The 18,592-nt window shown below is 35.3% G+C and overlaps 1 protein-coding gene across 1 annotated transcript in view; it reads right to left on the bottom strand.

Annotated features, from left to right (window-relative positions):
* ATRX (ATRX chromatin remodeler) overlaps positions 1-18,592 on the bottom strand; it is a 187,686-nt gene that overhangs the window by 29,603 nt on the left and 139,491 nt on the right. Inside the window, 3 exon segments of the mRNA XM_037822745.1 lie at positions 6,269-6,386; positions 7,724-7,899; positions 9,186-9,323. Of these exon segments, the coding sequence (XP_037678673.1) occupies positions 6,269-6,386; positions 7,724-7,899; positions 9,186-9,323 (432 nt within the window).

Raw genomic sequence — 18,592 nt, forward strand, 5'->3', positions numbered from 1 at the left:
TCCCGCTCTCTCAAGCCCCAAGGAATGACTCTCAGACTTTGAAATCTAATGGAGTTTGTCCTGTGGGTTTTAGGAACTGTTTTGCTCCTGTTAACCTGTTTTCCTTACTGCTTCTCCTTATGGCAATGGAAATGTTTATCCTATGAATGTCTCTCCTTTGTATATTGGGAGCACATGACTTGTTCTAAGTTCACAGATCCACAGCTAAAGAAAAATTATGCCTTAGGACTGGCCATGCCTATAATTGATTTTGATGGGATTTTGTACTTAACTTTTGTTACTGAAATGATTTAAGTTTTTGTGATATTGTGATGGAATTAATGTATTTTGTATTTGGAAGGATGATGTTATTTTGGGGTCCAGGGGGTGGAATGTGCCGGTTTGAGTGTATTGGGTCCCCCAAATGCCATTATCTTTGTGGTCTTGTGTGGGGCAGACATTTTTGGTGCTGGTTAGATTTACTTGGAATGTGCCCCACTCAGCTGTGGGTAACGATCATTTTGATGAGATGTTCCCATGGAGGCGTGGCCCCACCCATTCAGGGTGGGCCATGATCAGTGGAGCTATATAAATGAGCTGAATTACAGAGAGGAAACTCGCAGAGTGCAGCTCGGAGTGATGTTTTGAAGAGGAGCAAGCTTGCTAGAGAGGAATGTCCTGGGAGAAAGCCGTTTTGAAGCCGGAGCTGTGGAGCAGACGCCAGCTGCCTTCCTAGCTAACAGAGATTTTCCGGACGCCGTTGGCCATCCTCCGGTGAAGGTACCCGATTGCTGGGGTGTTACCTTGGATGCTGTGTGGCCTTAAGACTGTAACTGTGTAGTGAAATAAACCCCCGTTTTATAAAAGCCTATCCATCTCTGGTGTTTTGCATTCTGCAGCATTGGCAAACTAGGACATTAACTTGCCAGAAGCAGAAACACCAACAACCAAAAAATATCTTGTGAAAGAGAAATAAAGTAGAAGGTTTCATAATACCTGACTTTAAAGCATATTCCACAAAGCTACAGTGGTCAAAACAGCATGGTACTGGCATAAAGACAGATATTCTGACCAATGGAACCAGTGAGCGTTCAGAAATAGAACTTCTCATCTTTGGACAATTGATATTTGATAAGGCAGTCAACTCAACTCAACTGGAGCACAGCTGGCTCTTCAACAAATGGTGCTTGGAGAACTGGATATCCATATCCAAAGAATGGAACCGAACCCCTATCCCAAACTGTATATAAAAATCACCTCAAAATGGATTAAATACCTAAACATTAGAGCTAAGGCCATAAAACTTTTAGAGAAAACTGTAAGGAAGTATCTTAAAGATCTTGTGATAGCAGGTGCTTTAATAGACATTACACCCAAAGTGCGAGCAATGTAAGAAGTAACAGATAAATGGGATCTGCTCAAAATGGAACACTTTTATGGACCAAAGGACTTTGTCAGAAAAATAAAAAGCCTATACAATGGGAGACAATGTTTGGAAACCACGTATCAGATAAAGGTTTAATATCCAGAATATCTAAAGAGATCCTACAACTCAACAACAAAAAGACAAACAACCCAATTTAAAAATGGACAAAAGACATAGGTAGATACTCTTCTGAAAAGGAAATACAAATGGCTCAAAAACACACGAAAAGATGCTCAACATCACTGGCTATTAGGGAAATGAAAATCAAAACCACAATGAGATATCATCTCATACCTACTAGAATAGCCATTATCAAAAAAGCAGAAAATTAGAAATGCTGGAGAAGATATAGAGAAAGAGGTACAACTTATTCACTGTTCTTGGGAATGTAGCATGGGGCAACCACTCTAGAAGGCAGTTTGGTGGTTCCTCTGGAAGTGAAGTCTAGAATTTCCATGTGACCCAGCAATCCCATTACTAGGTATGTATTCGGAGCAACTGAAGGCAGGGACACGAATGCACATTTCACCTCAATGTTTACAACAGCATTATTCAAGATTGCCAAGAGACAGAAACAGCCCAAATGTCCATCAACGAAATCAGTGGATAAACAAACTGTGATATGTACATATGATGGAATATTACTAAGATCCTGGTGAGACAAAATAAAATCATGAAGCATGAAACAATATGGATAAACCTTGAGGACATTATGTTGAGTGAAATTAGCCACAAACAGGACAAATACTATATGGTCTGTCTAATATGAACTAACATTAATGAGCAAACTTTAGAGTTAAAGTTGAGAACACAGGTTATTAGGAGACAGAAAGAGGGTAGAGATTGGGCATTTGAGGCTGAAGGAGTACAGAATGTTCAACAGGTTTGTCTGTATAGATCCATAAGTGAATAGCACAATACTCTGTGATGGTAGCACAATACTTTAAGTACAATGAACCAACATGAGTGTGAGTTCAGTTGAAAGAAGGTTAGGGGCATGTATAACAGCAAAAGGAAAGACAGATGATAAAGACTGGAACTGTATAACTTAGCCAAACCTAGACCAGTCAATCATGGTGATTAAATGTACCAATATAAGAATTGCAAGGTGTTGAAAATGGGATGATAAAGAATACAATAAAATTGTATAGCATAATGTAAAATTGTATTTTATTTTATATTCTTCCTTTTTTCCTTTTTTTTAATCATTTTCTCGTCGCCTTCTCTCTTTGTGGAAGAAATGGAAATGTTCTCATACAGATTGTGGTGGTGAACACATAACCATGTGATTATACTGGGAAACACTGACTGTTTAATTAGGATGGATTATATGCTGTTTGAATAAAACTGTTGGAAAAAATAAACTGAGGGACACAAGTGCTGGAGAAAAAAATGGATACAGGAGTGTACATATTCACTGTTGGTGGGGAAGTAGAATGGTGCAGCCCATCTGGAGGGTAGCGTGGTGCTTCCACAGGAAGCTAAGTGTATTAGTTAGGGTTCTCCAGGGAAACAGAATCAATAAGAGATATCTATAAATATAAGATTTATAGACACGTCTCATGCAACTGTGGGTATGCATGAGTCCAAATTCCGTAGGGCAGCCAGCAAACTGGCAACTCCAATGAAGATGTTGATGAACTCTTCAGGCAGCCAACTGGCAACTTCGACGAGTGCGTTAGATGAACTCCTCAGGAAACGCTTTGCTGGTTAGCCCAAGAAGTGAAGGTTCTCTATCTGTCTTGCTTAAAAGTCTTCAACTGATTGAATTAAATTCAGCTGATTGCATTCTCTCATTGTGGAAGATATGCCCTTCGTTGATGTAATCAGTCACAGCTGCAGCTAACTGACTGATTTAATAAATCAGCCTTCTGGTTTATTAACCAGCCACAAATGTCCTTGCAGTAATGGTTAGGCCAGTGCTTGCTTGACCAGACACCTGGGCACCATCACCCGGCCAAGCTGACACATGAACCTAACCATCGCACTAAGTATGGGGTTGCTGTATGGTCCTGCAAACCCATTATTGGGTATATAATTGGAAGAACTCAGGAGAGCAGGGGCACAAATGGACACCTGCACATGGTGTTTATGGCAGCAGTATTCATGATCTGCAATGGATGAGGGTGGCCTCAGGGTACATTAACTGATGAACAGAATGGTGAACTGCGGTGTATGCATACAATGGAATATTGAGCAGCTGCAAGAAGGAATGAAGTTGTCAGGTGTGCAACCAGGTGAACAGACGTTGAGAACAGTATGTTGAATGAAATAAGCTGGAAATGAAAAGACAAACATTGTTAATGCCTCATATGGACTAACTATAAGTTGCAAACTCTGAGAAGTGAATCTGAGAGCATAGGTTATCAGGAAGGCTTATGGTAAAGGTTCCTAGATTGTATGCTATCACAACAGTCACAGCTATTCCTGAGTTGTAATGTTTATTTCTTAATTCTGAGATGCTGGACTCTTTGTGTATAACCTGGTTGGTCCCTGGAACTTTGGGTATCTGTGGGACACTTGAGACTCAGAGCCAGAATTTGGCAGCTATGATTGTCAGCAGTATCCCATACAGCAACTGTTAAAGAAGCTGAAAAAGAGATCAGACTTCAATTAGAGATATGAATGAAATGGACTTGGTTAGGACTAAGGAAAATCAGATTAAAGGGTAAAGGATGATATTGACTGTGTTTTCAAACTTCAACTTCTGTGTCAGACCAAAGGAAGAGATGTTTATTTGGTGCAAAATCTATACTTTCTGTGGCACTCTATATAATTTAACTTGTATGGTTAGTTTATCCAAATACCATAATCACATGTAACCCTGAATTTGGAGTGAGATCTAGTTGGTTTGTACATGTTAGTGTGAAACCCCGATACATCCCAGGATAATTTGGGCAGAGAATAAAACGTATTTTCAAAGCCCCTCTGAGGGACTGGAGAAAAATGTGGAAATATTAAACTTTCCCATTTGGGGAATTCCTGATATTCTCGGAAGCAATGGGGACTACCAATTTAGAAGGTCAAGCCCTCAATCTTGGGGCTTGCCCTTATGAAGCTTGTTACTGAAGAGAAGCTAAGCCTATTTATAATTCTGCCTGAGGACAGTGCCTGAGAACCTCTTTGGTTGCTCAGATGTGGCCGCTCTCTAAGCCAACTTGGCAGGTGGACTCGCTGCCCTCCCCCCTACATGGAACATGACTCCCAAGAGTGTACAACTCCCTAGCGACATGGACATGACTCCTGGGGATGAATCTAAACCCAGCATCATAGGATTGAGAAAGCTTTCTTGACCAAAATGAGGAAAAGATGAAACAAAATAAAGTTTCAGTGGCTGAGAGATTGCAAATGGAGTTGAGAGGTCATTCTGGAGGTTATTCTTATGTATTACATAGATACCCTTTTTTAGTTTTTGGTGTATTAGAATAGCTAGAAGGAAATACATGAAAAACGGTTGAAGTGCAATCCAGTAGCCTTGATTCTTGAAGATGATCATATATCTATATAGCTTACAGGTTTGACTATGATTGTGAAAACCTTGTGGCTCACACTCCCTTTATCCAGGGTATGGAAAGATGAATAGAAAAATGGGGACAAAAAGTAAATGAATAACAGGGGGAAGTTGGGGGATAGGGAATGTTCTGGATGTTCTTTTTATTTTTCTATTTTTTCCAGTAATATGATGATACTGCGAACAACTGATTATACACTTTGGATAATTGTATGGTATGTGACTATAGCTAATAAAATTGCATCAAAAGGAACACGGAACTGTAGGATACATCTCACAGCTTCACACTGGTATGAAATGAAAATGTGTACTTGATTAGAACTGATTTTCTTCCAAAGTCAGTAAGAAAACACTACTTTTATAATATAGCAAGAAAAGAATTCTATAAAATAGTAAGATTCAAATCATGTTTTCCTGAGAACAGGACAAATGTTTCTTGAGCAACATTGTTGTTATTCTACCATATAAAATGCACTGCTGCTATGAAAAGACTGTCATGTTAGCAAGTATGAAGTATCATTTAAATATCTGTATACACACTTCCACCCTATTTTTAAATCATTTATTGTTTCCTCAATGATCTAAATGCCACCTTCTAATGTGCATCACACCTAACTGAACCTGTCACCTAGCTTGGGGAATGGACCCAGAATAAAGTGACTAACAAGTTAAGAGTTCTTGCCCTTGATCAAGCAAAGACTAAGTTTTGCTCTGTGAACAGGGACAACTCCAAGGAACACACAAGCACACCCAAGAATTTCTTGATGACAAAAACATACATATTCATTTTATTTTAAAAAGTGCATGAAAAAGGATAAGATGTGAATTTTAAATTTTTCATATTCAAACTACCCCGAAAATAACCTCTGTTAATATTCTGATGTACTGGAGGCATTTGTACAAAATGGGGAGGATACTACATACCTGCCTTGTATTTTGCCATTTTTCCCCCCAATTTTTGTCAATTTGAAAACTGAGAAATAAACTCATGGATTTAATTTACATGTCTTATTAACAGTGTGACTATTTTTTTTAAAATACAGCGGAATTTTGTACATCTTTTATGGCTATACTCGCATTCATAATTTTTCTGAAATAAAAGCTCTTACATATTAAGGGCATTACATATTTTTTCACCAGTTTATTTGTTGTCTTTTAGTTTATTTTGACAGTACTAGAGTTTTCTTTAATTAGAAATATTTTGTGTTTTTACAAAAGAAGCATACTCATTTTATTCCAAGGCAAAATGGAAAGGGAACAACTGACTTGGTTAATTTACTGAGACAGTATTCCCCAGAAAAGAATGTCTTTATGGCCAAAAATAAGAACAACAAACTAAGTATATTTGTTACCTGTTAAGTGATCCAAGTAGTATTGATAGAGCTTGCACTGAATAGGAGTCATTCTCACAACTAACACATATTCATGTTTTGGAGGCAAGAACTTTGTTAAAGCTGTATAATCTTTCCTCTGTAATTAACAAATGAGAATGAAAATTAGTTAATGTAAATTTATAACAGGAATCAAATGCTCTAGGAATTCTCATTGCTTATAACTAAAAGGCACATATAGATAAACAGGTACCATACATAAAAGGAAACATTTTCTTATATGGATTTAACCTCACTAATCACAAAATTACCTAGATATGACTATAGTTAATATATTTCATAAGGCTGCACAATATGGTACACAAGTATAAAGATATTGTAACACATGAGGCAAGTTTTTAATTGAAGTAGCCATATGACCAAGTAAGTAATTTAGATTTTCAAAATTTTCTCTATAAAGAAAAAATAAGAAAGAAAAGAAGGTGAAGAGGTGTACGGTAGGTAGTTCTACGGAAATGACTTGCTGTAATCATACAGTAAAACTTCTGAATCAAAATCTGATGCAGTCTGGGGGTTGCCCTTGTGTGAGATGTGGCAATATGTCAACAGATAACTCTTAACTACATTGGAAATGTTTGCCCAAATGAAACGGCAAGCCATGTACAAGCACTCTTGAAACCATTTTATTATAGCTAGAGTGAAAAAAGGCACTAATGTGCTACATGCAAATGACTACTTAAACGAGAAACACACTGCCTTGGCTTTAGCAGCAATACAGAAATAGAATACCTGTTATAGCACCTGCGGCCAACTTGACCAAACAGGACTTTAACTTATATCAAGGGAAGTATAACCAGTCAAAAGGACAGCCTGCCTTATTTGTTACAACACCTTTGTGACTATCATTACTAGCGTCTAAAGAAAAAGAACAGTTAATGAGATCTATTAATTACTGGCTTGGTCTGTTCATTAAAGCAGGTTAGTAAATATCCATACTTAAAACAACAATATTAACCTGTTCATGTTATTGTATATACTTGAAAGTAATAAAACTGTTTCTTCAGGATTACTTTAAAAATGGTTCCCCTCTTAATTCATACTGGCCTTTCCTACAACCATTTCAAATAAGTTAGGTTTAGAATACTATCCTATAGAATCAGGGTGAGCACAAAAATTTCTCACATACTCCATCATCTTAAGGCTGAAGAAAATTTAAAAATTAACATTAAACTGTAAAGCTTTACATTTAACAAATGAATTCATCAATTGTACTATAAACTTCTCACTAGAGCTTTTATTTTTAATGTCAACATTGCACAAATTTTTAAAGACAATGCAAGAAGGCTGAAGTGTAAAAATATACCCAAAAAAGAGGAAAGAAAACACAAAAATAATTCAAGTTTAAACTCAGAAAACATTTCTGGATTGCAGTATATCAAAGTAAAAATATTTTACTACTATGGAACATGTTTGTACCTGAACACATCCAGCTAACATCTCATAGAGAATGTGAGCACGTTTTTTCATCACTCTGACATCTACCATGGTAGAGTCTGCACACTGACCATTTTGGATTGGATTTATAAATCTATTCCTGAACTCCTCAATGGATCCAAGCAAATTTTCCTTGATAAAATTAACCATGCAATGATCTAAGCAAGAAGACATTAACTCATTAACAACAGTGATTAAAAGGATTCACAAAAATTCTCTGATGAAATGCTCATTCCAAAAATGCATGCAATGGAAGCAGTAGAGACACAATACAAAGAAAGAATACCAAACCAAGTACATAATAAACATTGGCTGTAAGTCTAATTTAGAACTGGATTACCTAAACCAGATGAGAAATTGAAAATAAAAACCATCCCTATAAATATTAGACACAAATGTGTAAAAAAAAAAAAAACACCTAAGGGTATTTTACTCCAACTCACTATTCTTGATAATAGGTATGAAGTATAAATATTCTGTAGTTCCAACCATGATTTACAGTCAGTAAGGGTATCTTGTGAAGAAAAGAGATACTGAATAAAAAAATAATAATATTAGGAAATAGTATACTATTAATAACTAATAAAAATTTGTATTAATTGATTCAGTTCCAGAAGTCATTAAAAGAGATACCAATTGCCCTGTACAGTATGGGACTAGAATGTGAAATAGTTTTTCTATAAATGGGGAAACACTACAGGAAAGACGAAAACTCGAATGGAATACATAAAAATAAAAGACAATATAGGCTAAAGTGAAATAATAACCAGAATTACAAATAATAAATTAGAAAAGTTAAGATACTATAAATATACTAAAAGAAGGGAACAAACATCAAAATACAAAAACTATTACAACGGGAAAAAGATATAACAGAAGATGTATCATACGAGGGAATTTCAATTTATTTGCTGAATGATCTTGTGTTTCCTCTTCAGTGTCACCACACATACAAAAATGAGAGAAATTCACAAGTCTGTTAAATGGGTTCACATTATCTGTCCGCAGCCTCTGCAGACTCTATTATGCCTTGAATTCAGCAAACTCTCCCCCCAACTCCTCCTTCCGGAAATGTGCATGCTTGGCATTTCTTTTATTTTTTTATCAGTACCCCCAAAACCTTGACATATTTCCTTATAATTCCTCCTGAGTAGCAACATGATGCATATTTATACTTTTTAAAACAATCATTAAAGACTTCTGATATCCTTTTACAAATTTCAGTCTATATTTATATTTTAAAATTCTTGACTGTGGTTTTCCATTCATATTTATAAAGCATCCCACTTGAAAAGTATGGTATTCTTTCACGGTAGACTAAGATGAACCTATATAGACCATGGCCAGAGACTGTGTTGAACAAAAAAAGGTGAATGGCAAGGTAGCAAAAACATATCTGAGGCAATGCCAATGTTCTACATCACAACTGCAGATAGTAACTCACACTCAATTAGGTTATTTTGAAGGGGTGTTCCTGTTAAAATAATCCTCCTCCTTGATCGTATAGAATTCATAGCTTTTGAAACAGCAGATGCTTCATTTTTTACTATATGGCCTTCATCACAAACAACAAAGTCAGGGCCTATTAAAATATATTTTAAAAAACTCAGTTAAAACATAATAATACTGAAAATGCGATCCATTTAAGCAAATAAAGTTAATCCTTTTACAACGCTGGCCTTATAGGAATATAAAGCACATAATTATAAAAATAATCATATTTTATCTGCAACTGTATTTGGTTAATATAGCACTAACTAGTATTAATTACATCCCAACAAAAGACTATTAAAGTAGTATTATAAAGAGTACTTAACTTCTTCGAGTGTACAAAAATAGGCAGCAATAAAAATAATCACAAAGGCGAAAAAGATCCCCCTAACAGATATGGGATATTTGAAAAATCAAATGTCTTTTATTAATGAAAACAAATATTTAATGATGTATGTGAACAGCAGTGTATCAAGTTAAAACTATCATCATGGCCTAAAAGCAATTTATATTTAGATGAAAAGACAAATGTCACAAGTTACATTATAAGATACTATATATTACAATAGGCCACGCAGTATTTCCTGTTTATTCCAAATAATTAACACTCATTATGGGAGAAAAATACAATAGATAAAGGACAGCTAGATTGGTTGTTAAATGGGTGGGGAAGATGGAACGGGATGCACACTTTTCATGCTATAAAATATCTCATGGCTGAAAGCAACTACTTTAAAAGAAATACATAAGCTAATTTCGTTAAAATAATATATATGTTATTTACTGAAGTATCCCACATGCACAATTTGCTTGCTGGTTAACACACACACACACAAATATTACTTAAATATTTATTTCAACAATAGTTGAACATCCCCATCTATTAAGCATGAGAGAAAATACATCTTCTATACAATTTCAAAATTGTATACATCAAATAATACAATTGTTACTCAATATTCACATGGGGTTAAACAAACAGGAAGAAATATTTTAAGACTACCAATTTACTTTCTAAAATCTGTATCTAAGCTTTGTTTTAAAAGGCTATATACTGTTTATTTTGCATAGAAAAAGTTTTTTACAAGGAAAAACTGCCTTTTAGACAAGTGTTTTAAATAATTGCCACCACATAATATTTCATGTTCATGAGGGTGTGGGAAATAGGTACTTTCATACACTCTTTGTGGAAGTCTAAATTGGTATCAAACTTTTTGAAAGTCAATTTTGCAATGTCTATCAAAATGTAAAACATTTGCATCCATTTTTGGGAATTTATCCTAAGGATATACTCCCAAAAGGACCCAAAGATACATAAGAATGTTTTCTGCAGCAATGTTTGTTATGGTAGAAAACTGGAAACAACCAAAAAGCTTGCATAGGTGATTGGTAGAAATATGAAACAATGGAATACAATACACAATTAAAATTAATGATGTATATCTCTACATACTTCCCTTGAAAAATGTGCCAAATATATTATCAATTAAAAAGAAGTTACAGAAAAATAATCTATAATATCCCATTTGAGTTCAAATAATTACCTCAAAATAGGGTAATTTTATATATATATATATACACACACATACACACTGTAAAAGATTAACCATGACCAAAGAATGGTTTGGACTTTGTTCCCAGCTCCTGTGAAGTAACGTATAAGTGCTTGGAATATCCTACCTGATAAAAGTGTGTTTGTTTACCTGGACTATGCCAAATAGTCTATGCTTATAATGTGATTTATGGTGGGGAACCTTGGGCCACATGGTATCAACTTGACCTCCGGGGGTGCTGGAGACTGAAGTCAACCACACCTATGCGACTCAGCCCCTATAAAAACTCTGGACACCAAGACTTGGGTGAGCTTCCCTGGTTGACAATACTCTGTGCATACTGTCACACACAAACTTAGCTTTTGGGAGAAGTCTAAGCTTTTTGTACAAACCCACTTAGAAAGGAGAAATGGAAACTTACACTTGGATCTCTCCTGGACCCTGCACCATGTGCCTTTTTCCACTGCTAATTTTAATCTGTATCTCTTTGCTGTAATGAAAGGTTTTTTTTTTTTAACAGAATATTATATTTAAAAATATGTAAGTTCTTCAGCACGTTACATTGCTACACATTGGTAGAACAAAAATTAAAAACCCATGATGTTTAACTATATTAGGGAGAAAAGTTGATTAAATATTCAGACTATCCAGAAGAGCCTTTCCCAAATCTCTGACCCACTGAAACTTTAAGAGATAATAAAACAATTGCTGTTACTTAAAGCCACTAAGTTTGGGAGCAGTTATTATGCAGCAAGAGATAATCACAGCAGCAGAGTTCTAACAACTCTGATCAGCCCTAAGCACTACTCTCAAGCCTAATACCTGTCCCAAATTTTACAGGCTTCTAACCTAATAGCCTATCTTGCCTGCTTATGACCTCACATCATTCTTAGTGTTTGAAATCCTAAATTGCCTGTCTGGCTCTGACATTTTGCTTCCATTCTGAACTTCAATTCACACTTTTCTTCTACATTACACCATAACCCAGGTCTTTCATGCTTAACTACCATGTACATTTCAGTACTAACAATTTTCCCCATATCAGAAAAGACATTGGGTAGGAAAAGAAAACACATCCTAGAAAAGGAATAGTTATATCTAACTGATCCCTTCTAACAAACTTAGAGCTACTTACAGCTCTATCTGCTTGATACTTTACAATTAGGTGAAAGACAATTATGTAGAAAGTTTATCACTACTATTAAATCTTAAAGCTTACTACAACTTTAACATTTTTCTCCTAGTATGTGTTATACATGATCGGTATAACATATTTCTGTTGTAGTTCAGACGGTTTTCCAGATATGGCAGATGAGCTATTTCTAATCCTCTAACATATTTTGGGAAGGAAAAGATAGGGCTTTAGTTTCCCCAACAAACCTCCAACAAAACCTAATATAGAGACCAAAGCCCTACTGTTCACCACCAAAGTTCAAGTTTAAGCTCTAATAAGAGTGATCTAGGTAGTGATTAAAAAAATAAAAAAATGAACAAAAGTAAAACCCAATGAACAACTTCCTCAACCGGATAAAGAGCATCTACAAAAAAGTCCACAGCTATCATCATTCTTATGGAGAAATAACTGAGGATATTACCCCTCAAATAAGGAACAAAACAAGGATGTACACTCACACCTTCTCTTCAATAGTGTACTGGAGGCTCTAGCTAAGGCTAATAGGCAGGAAAAAGAAACAAAAGGCATCCATATTGGAAAGAAAGCCGTAAAACTATTCACAGATGAGATGATCTTATATTTAAAATAATCTAAAGAATCCACTAAAAAACTATTAGAATAAATGACTTCAGGAAGGCTGCAGGAAGGAAAATACAAAAAAAATTATTTTATTTCTATACACTAACAACAAACAATCTGAAAAAGAAATCAGAAAAACAATTCCATTTACAATAGCATCAAAAAAGAATAAAATACTTAGGAATAAATTCAATAAAAGAAGTACTTATACCTTGACAGCTATAAAACATTGTTGAAAGAAATTAAAAGACCTAAATAAATGGATAGATCACATGTTTACAGACCAGAAAACTTAATACTGTTAAAATGCAAGATCCCCAAATTGATCTACAGATTCTATGCAATCCCTTTCAAAATTCTTTGCAGAAATTATTCACAATTGCCAAGAGATGGAAACAACCCAAATGTCCTTCAACAGATGAGCGGATAAATAAAATGTGGTATATACACACGATGGAATACTACACGGCAGTAAGAAGGAACGATCTTGTGAAACATATGACAACATGGATGAACCCTGAAGACATAATGCTGAGTGAAATAAGCCAGGCACAAAAAAGAGAAATATTATATGCTACCACTAATGTGAACATTGAAAAATGTAAAATAAATGGTTTATAATGTAGAATGTAGGGGAACTAGCGATAGAGAGCAATTAAGGAAGGGGGAACGATAACCTAATAAGAACAGATAAGCTATCATGGGTAAATTTAACATTCTGAGAATGTACAGGAATGACAATGGTTTGTTAATTTCCGGTGGGTATGGTAGGAACAAGTTCACAGAAATGTTGCTATATTAGGATATTTTCTTGGGGAAGAGTAGAAACATGTTGGAAGTAAAGTAGTTATTTTAGGTTAGTTGTCTTTCTCTTACTCCCTTGTTATGGATTGTTTGAAATGTTTTTTTATTTTATGTTTCTTTTTTTAGTTTTGTTGATATAGTTAATAGTTAACTTAAAAAAAAGAGTTAATAAAAAAAAAAAAACAAAGAAAAAAATATGAAGAGTGCCACTGAGGAGCTGGAGGAGAATGCAGGGGTGTTGGGCTTCCCCACCTCGATGGTTGCTGATGTGCTCACAGACACAGGGGACTCGTGGTTTGATGGGCTGAGACCTCTACCATGGGACTTGTCCTTGGGAAGACTGTTGCTGCAAAGGAGAGGCTAGGCCTCCCTATAGTTGTGCTAAAGGGTCTCCTCCTGAATGCCTCTTTGTTGCTCAGATGTGGCCATCTCTCTCTAGCTAAGCCAGCTTGGCAGGTGAAATCACTGCCCTCCCCCCTACACAGGATCTGACACCTAAAGGTGTAAACCTCCCTGGCAACATGGAATATGACTCCTGGGAAGGAATCTAGACCTGGCATCATGGAATGGAGAACATCTTCTTCAAAGGGGGAATGTAAAAGGAAATGAAATAAGCTACTGTGGCAGGGAGATTCCAAAAGGAGCCGAGAGGTCACTCTGGTGGGCACTCTTACGCACAATATAGACAACCCTTTTTAGATTCTAATGAATTGGAATAGCCAGCAGTAAATACCTGAAACTATCAAACTACAACCCAGAACCCCTGAATCTTGAAGATAATTGTATAAAAATGTAGCTTATGAGGGATGACAATGTGATTGGGAAAGCCATATGGACCATACTCCCCTTTGTCCAGTGTATGGATGGATGAGTAGAAAAATTGGGGCAAAAAAAAGAAGGGCACCCAGTGTTCTTTTTTACTTTAATTGTTCTTTTTCACTTTAATTTTTATTCTTATTATTTTTGTGTGTGTGATTATGAAAATGTTCAAAAATTAATTTTGGTGATGAATGCACAACTATATAATGGTATTATGAACAGCTGATTGTATGCTTTATATGACTGCATGGTATGCATGGTATGTGAATATATCTCAATAAAACTGAATTTAAAAAAATTCTTTGCAGAAATTGACAAGCTGATCCTAAAATTCATACAGAAATACAAGGGACTCAGAACAGCCAAAAGATTCTCAAATAGAAGAACAAGGTTGAAGGACTCATACTTTCTGATTTCAAAATGTACTACAAAGATGCACTAATCAAGACAATGTGGTACCAGAATAAGGACAGATATATAGACCAATGTAATAGAACTTGGAATCCACAAATAAACTTACATTTACAGTCAAATGATTTCAACAAGGGGGCCAAGAACATTAAATGGCAAAGTACTCTTTTCTAACAAACGGTGCCAGTAAAACTTGAAATCTACATGCAAAACAGTGAAGCTGGGCCCTTACCTCACACCATATACAGAAATTAACTCAAAATAGACCAAAGACCTAAACACAAGAACTAAAACTATAAAACTTTAAGAAGGAAGCATAGGGGTAAATATTAATGAACTTGGATCAGGCATCAGATTCTTAGATATATAACAAAAGTACAAGCGACCAAAGAAAAATAGGTAAATTGGACTTAATCAAAATTTAAAACTTTGATGCATCAAAGAACATTATGAGGAAAGTAAATAAACCCATAAAATGGGAGAAAATACTTGCAAATTATATATCCCTAAGGGTTTAATATCCAGAATATATACAGAACTTCTACAACTCAGTAACAAAAAAAAAATAAATAACCCAATTAAAAAATGGACAAAGGATAGGAATAGACATTTTACCATAGAAGATAAACAAATGGCCGAAAAACATATGAAAAGATGCTCAACAACATTAGTTATTAGGGAAATGCAAATCAAAACCACAATGAGATACCAATTTACAACCACTAGGGATGGCTATAGTGAAAAACACAGGTAACTTCCTTTTTTTTTTCATGGCGCCTCAGGCAATTGGCTGCTTCAGGATGAAACTGAACATCTTCCCAGCCACTGGCTGTGGGAAGCTCATTGAAGTGGATGATGAACACAAACCACATATCTTTTATGAGACACGTATGGCCACAGAAGTTGTTTCTGATGCTCTGGATGAGGAATGGAAGGGTTATGTTTTCCAAATCAGTGGTGGAAATGATAAACAAGGCTTCCCCATGAAGTAGGGTGTCTTGACCCATGGCCATGTCCGTCTGTTACTGAGTAAGGGGCATTCCTGTTACAGACCAAGAAGAACTGGAGAAAGAAAGTGCAAAGCTGTATGGGGTTGCATTGTAGATGCCAATCTGAATGTTCTCAACTTGATTATTGTGAAAAAAAAAAAAAGGAGAGAAGGATATTCCTGGACTGACTAAATACTATGGTGTCTCATTGCCTGGGGCCCAAAAGGGCTAGCAGAATCAACAAACTTTTCAGTCTCTCTAAAGAAGATAATGCCTGACAATATGCTTTGAGAAAGACCCTGAACAAAGAAGGTAAGAAACAGGACCAAAGCACCCAAGATTTAGCAAGTTGTTACTCCATGTGTCCTGTAACACAAACATCAGCTTACTTCTCTGAAGAAACAATGTAGTAAGAAATATAAGGAGGAGGCCACAGAATGTGCTAAACTTTGGCCTAGAGAATGAAGAAGGACAAAGAAAACCCCAGGAACAGATTACGAAGAGATGGAGGCAGTCCTCTCTGACAGCTTCTACCTCTAAATCTGAATCCAGTCAAAAATAAGATTTTCTAAGAGTAACAAATAAAAAAGATCAGATATTAAAAAAAAAAGAAAACAGATAATAAGTATGGCAAGGATGTGAAGAAATCAAAACCTTCATAGATTGCTGGTGGGAATATAAAATGGTGCAGTCACTGTGGAAAAGTTTGGCAGTTCCTCAACAAGCTAAATGTAGAATTATCACATGACCCAGAAATTCCACTCCTGAATCTACAACCAAGAGAAAGTAAAACATATGTCCCTGCAAAAACTTGTACATGAAAGTTGATAGCAGCGTTATTCATAATAGCTCAAAACTGGAAACAACCCAAATGCTAATCAACTGAAAAATGGATAAACAATATATGGTATATCCATATAATGAAATATTAATCAGCCATAAAAAGGAATGAAGTACTAATACATATTATAATTCCAATGAACCTTGAAAACATTATGCTAAGTGAAGAAAGCATTTATATGAAAGATCTAGAGTAGACAAATTCATGGAGAAAGTAAGTAGATTAGTGCTTCTCAGAAGATGAGGGGAAGGGGCATTTGAAAGTAATTGCCAATAGTTAATGAGGTTCTTTTTGGAGTGCCAGAAATGTTCTAGAATTAATGGATAAGTTGTGATGGCTGCATAACTTTGTGAATATAGTAAATACCATTGAATTGTATGCTTTAAATGGTAAATTTTGTATTATGTGTACTTTACCAAGAGAAAAAGAAAAAGCTCTAGCCATTAGGGAAAATGCATTTCATGTTACCACAATAAATGATAAATGCTAAGAATGGTTTTTTAAAAAGTAATTAAATTGGTCATTTTATGAAACAAAAAGCCATTTAGTGTGGTGCTGACAGATACATGACTGTGCATTTGTCAAAACCCACAGAACTGTACATTAGAAAGAATAAACTTTAACGTATGCAAACAAAATACAGAAACTGACCTAAGTAACTTTGGAAAATGACATTTTAACTCAAAATCATAAGGCAATAGTCAAAAGCAACTAAACATAAATACTGTACATAGTAGGTAAATTTCTTTCGTCATGGGAGTACTGCTAACAATTCTGAAACTACATGTATAACAGGGATGAAACAATAAATAAATGGCAGGTGGGTGGCAGGAGCCAGGCTTCTTATTGTTGGCAAGGGAAGTTCAGATTAACGATGACTACAAAAAAAAGGCTAAAATAAACGACGTCGTATTGGAGTAGAGTTGAACACATCAAAATGAACTCAAGTTTACTTTAACATACATACCAATGACAGATGTGAGTGTACACATGGATTAGTACCCACTCATACATCATCTAGTTCTGTCCACTGAGAGGACCTAGAAGCACCCTCAGAAGCAACAATGGCATCCTGTGCCAAGATCTTGGTTTCTAAATATCATTTTTCAATAAAAGGAACCATGGCTATTTAGAGAAGCAACTGATTCTGGGGCAGGGAAACTACAGCACGGGCCTGAAGCCTCTTGTAATAACAGAAAGTAATGAAGTACTCAACAAAACAAAACAAAAGGATGGGATCATATCAAAGTGATACAGGAACCAACCTGAAAGAGCTACCAATGGCCAAACCTGAATAATTTGAGCAACAAAATAAACAATACAGTATTAGTTTATAATCAAATGTATAAACTAAAAATAGATGAGTCCATACTGAAGTAAAGAAACCTGGCAAATATGATCTTAACCAAGTGACAGAAAATTAACATCACCAGTAATGACATATAGATGTTATGTACCCCCTGGTAAGATGAAATATACCATGGCAATATAAGATGTTAAATGGGTAGGGGGTGGGGAGGAGAGACAGGGAGTTGGGTGCTGTGTTATGGCAACTTTCTGTACTTCCATTTCAATGTTCCTGTAAATCTAAAATTATTCCAAAATAAAAAGATCTTAAAAATGTTATTAAATGACTAACATGAACATGATAAATATTACTCTTCATGCTATGACCTTTAATTTCTTTTTCTTTGCTTCCTCATAAATAAATAACCAGATTACGCATCTGAAACTGTTGTTTTAGTATAACTATTGTTTCAGCAGAAAAAAATCTGCTGTAATACTGTTAACTAGCGTATACTTCTGCCAGTAAAAAACCAATCACAGAATTTTTAGATACCTACTTTAGTCATGGGAAAAAGATAACCTTATAATTAGGCCTTAGATTTACAAAGGCAAAGTTACTTCAACAGGTCTGAATTACAACAGTATCTAAAGAAAGAGTCAAAGCCATGAATTGTAAAGAATATTATTACTTTGACAGTGACAATTCAGATTTTCTTAAACATCCAAAGCCTCTAATGTCTCAAAGTAATAAGATATGATGAGATAAAATTAGAAAAGGGAAAAAAATTGCACACAAATTAACAATCTTATAAAAATTAATTTTAGTTTTGCTGTTTTCCAAGTCATCAGTAAGAATCAAATATTTGGCTCTCCCATCAGATTACTGTCACAAGGATAGATAGT

Source organism: Choloepus didactylus, chromosome Y, assembly GCF_015220235.1.
Source record: "Choloepus didactylus isolate mChoDid1 chromosome Y, mChoDid1.pri, whole genome shotgun sequence".
Lineage (NCBI taxonomy): Eukaryota > Metazoa > Chordata > Mammalia > Pilosa > Megalonychidae > Choloepus > Choloepus didactylus.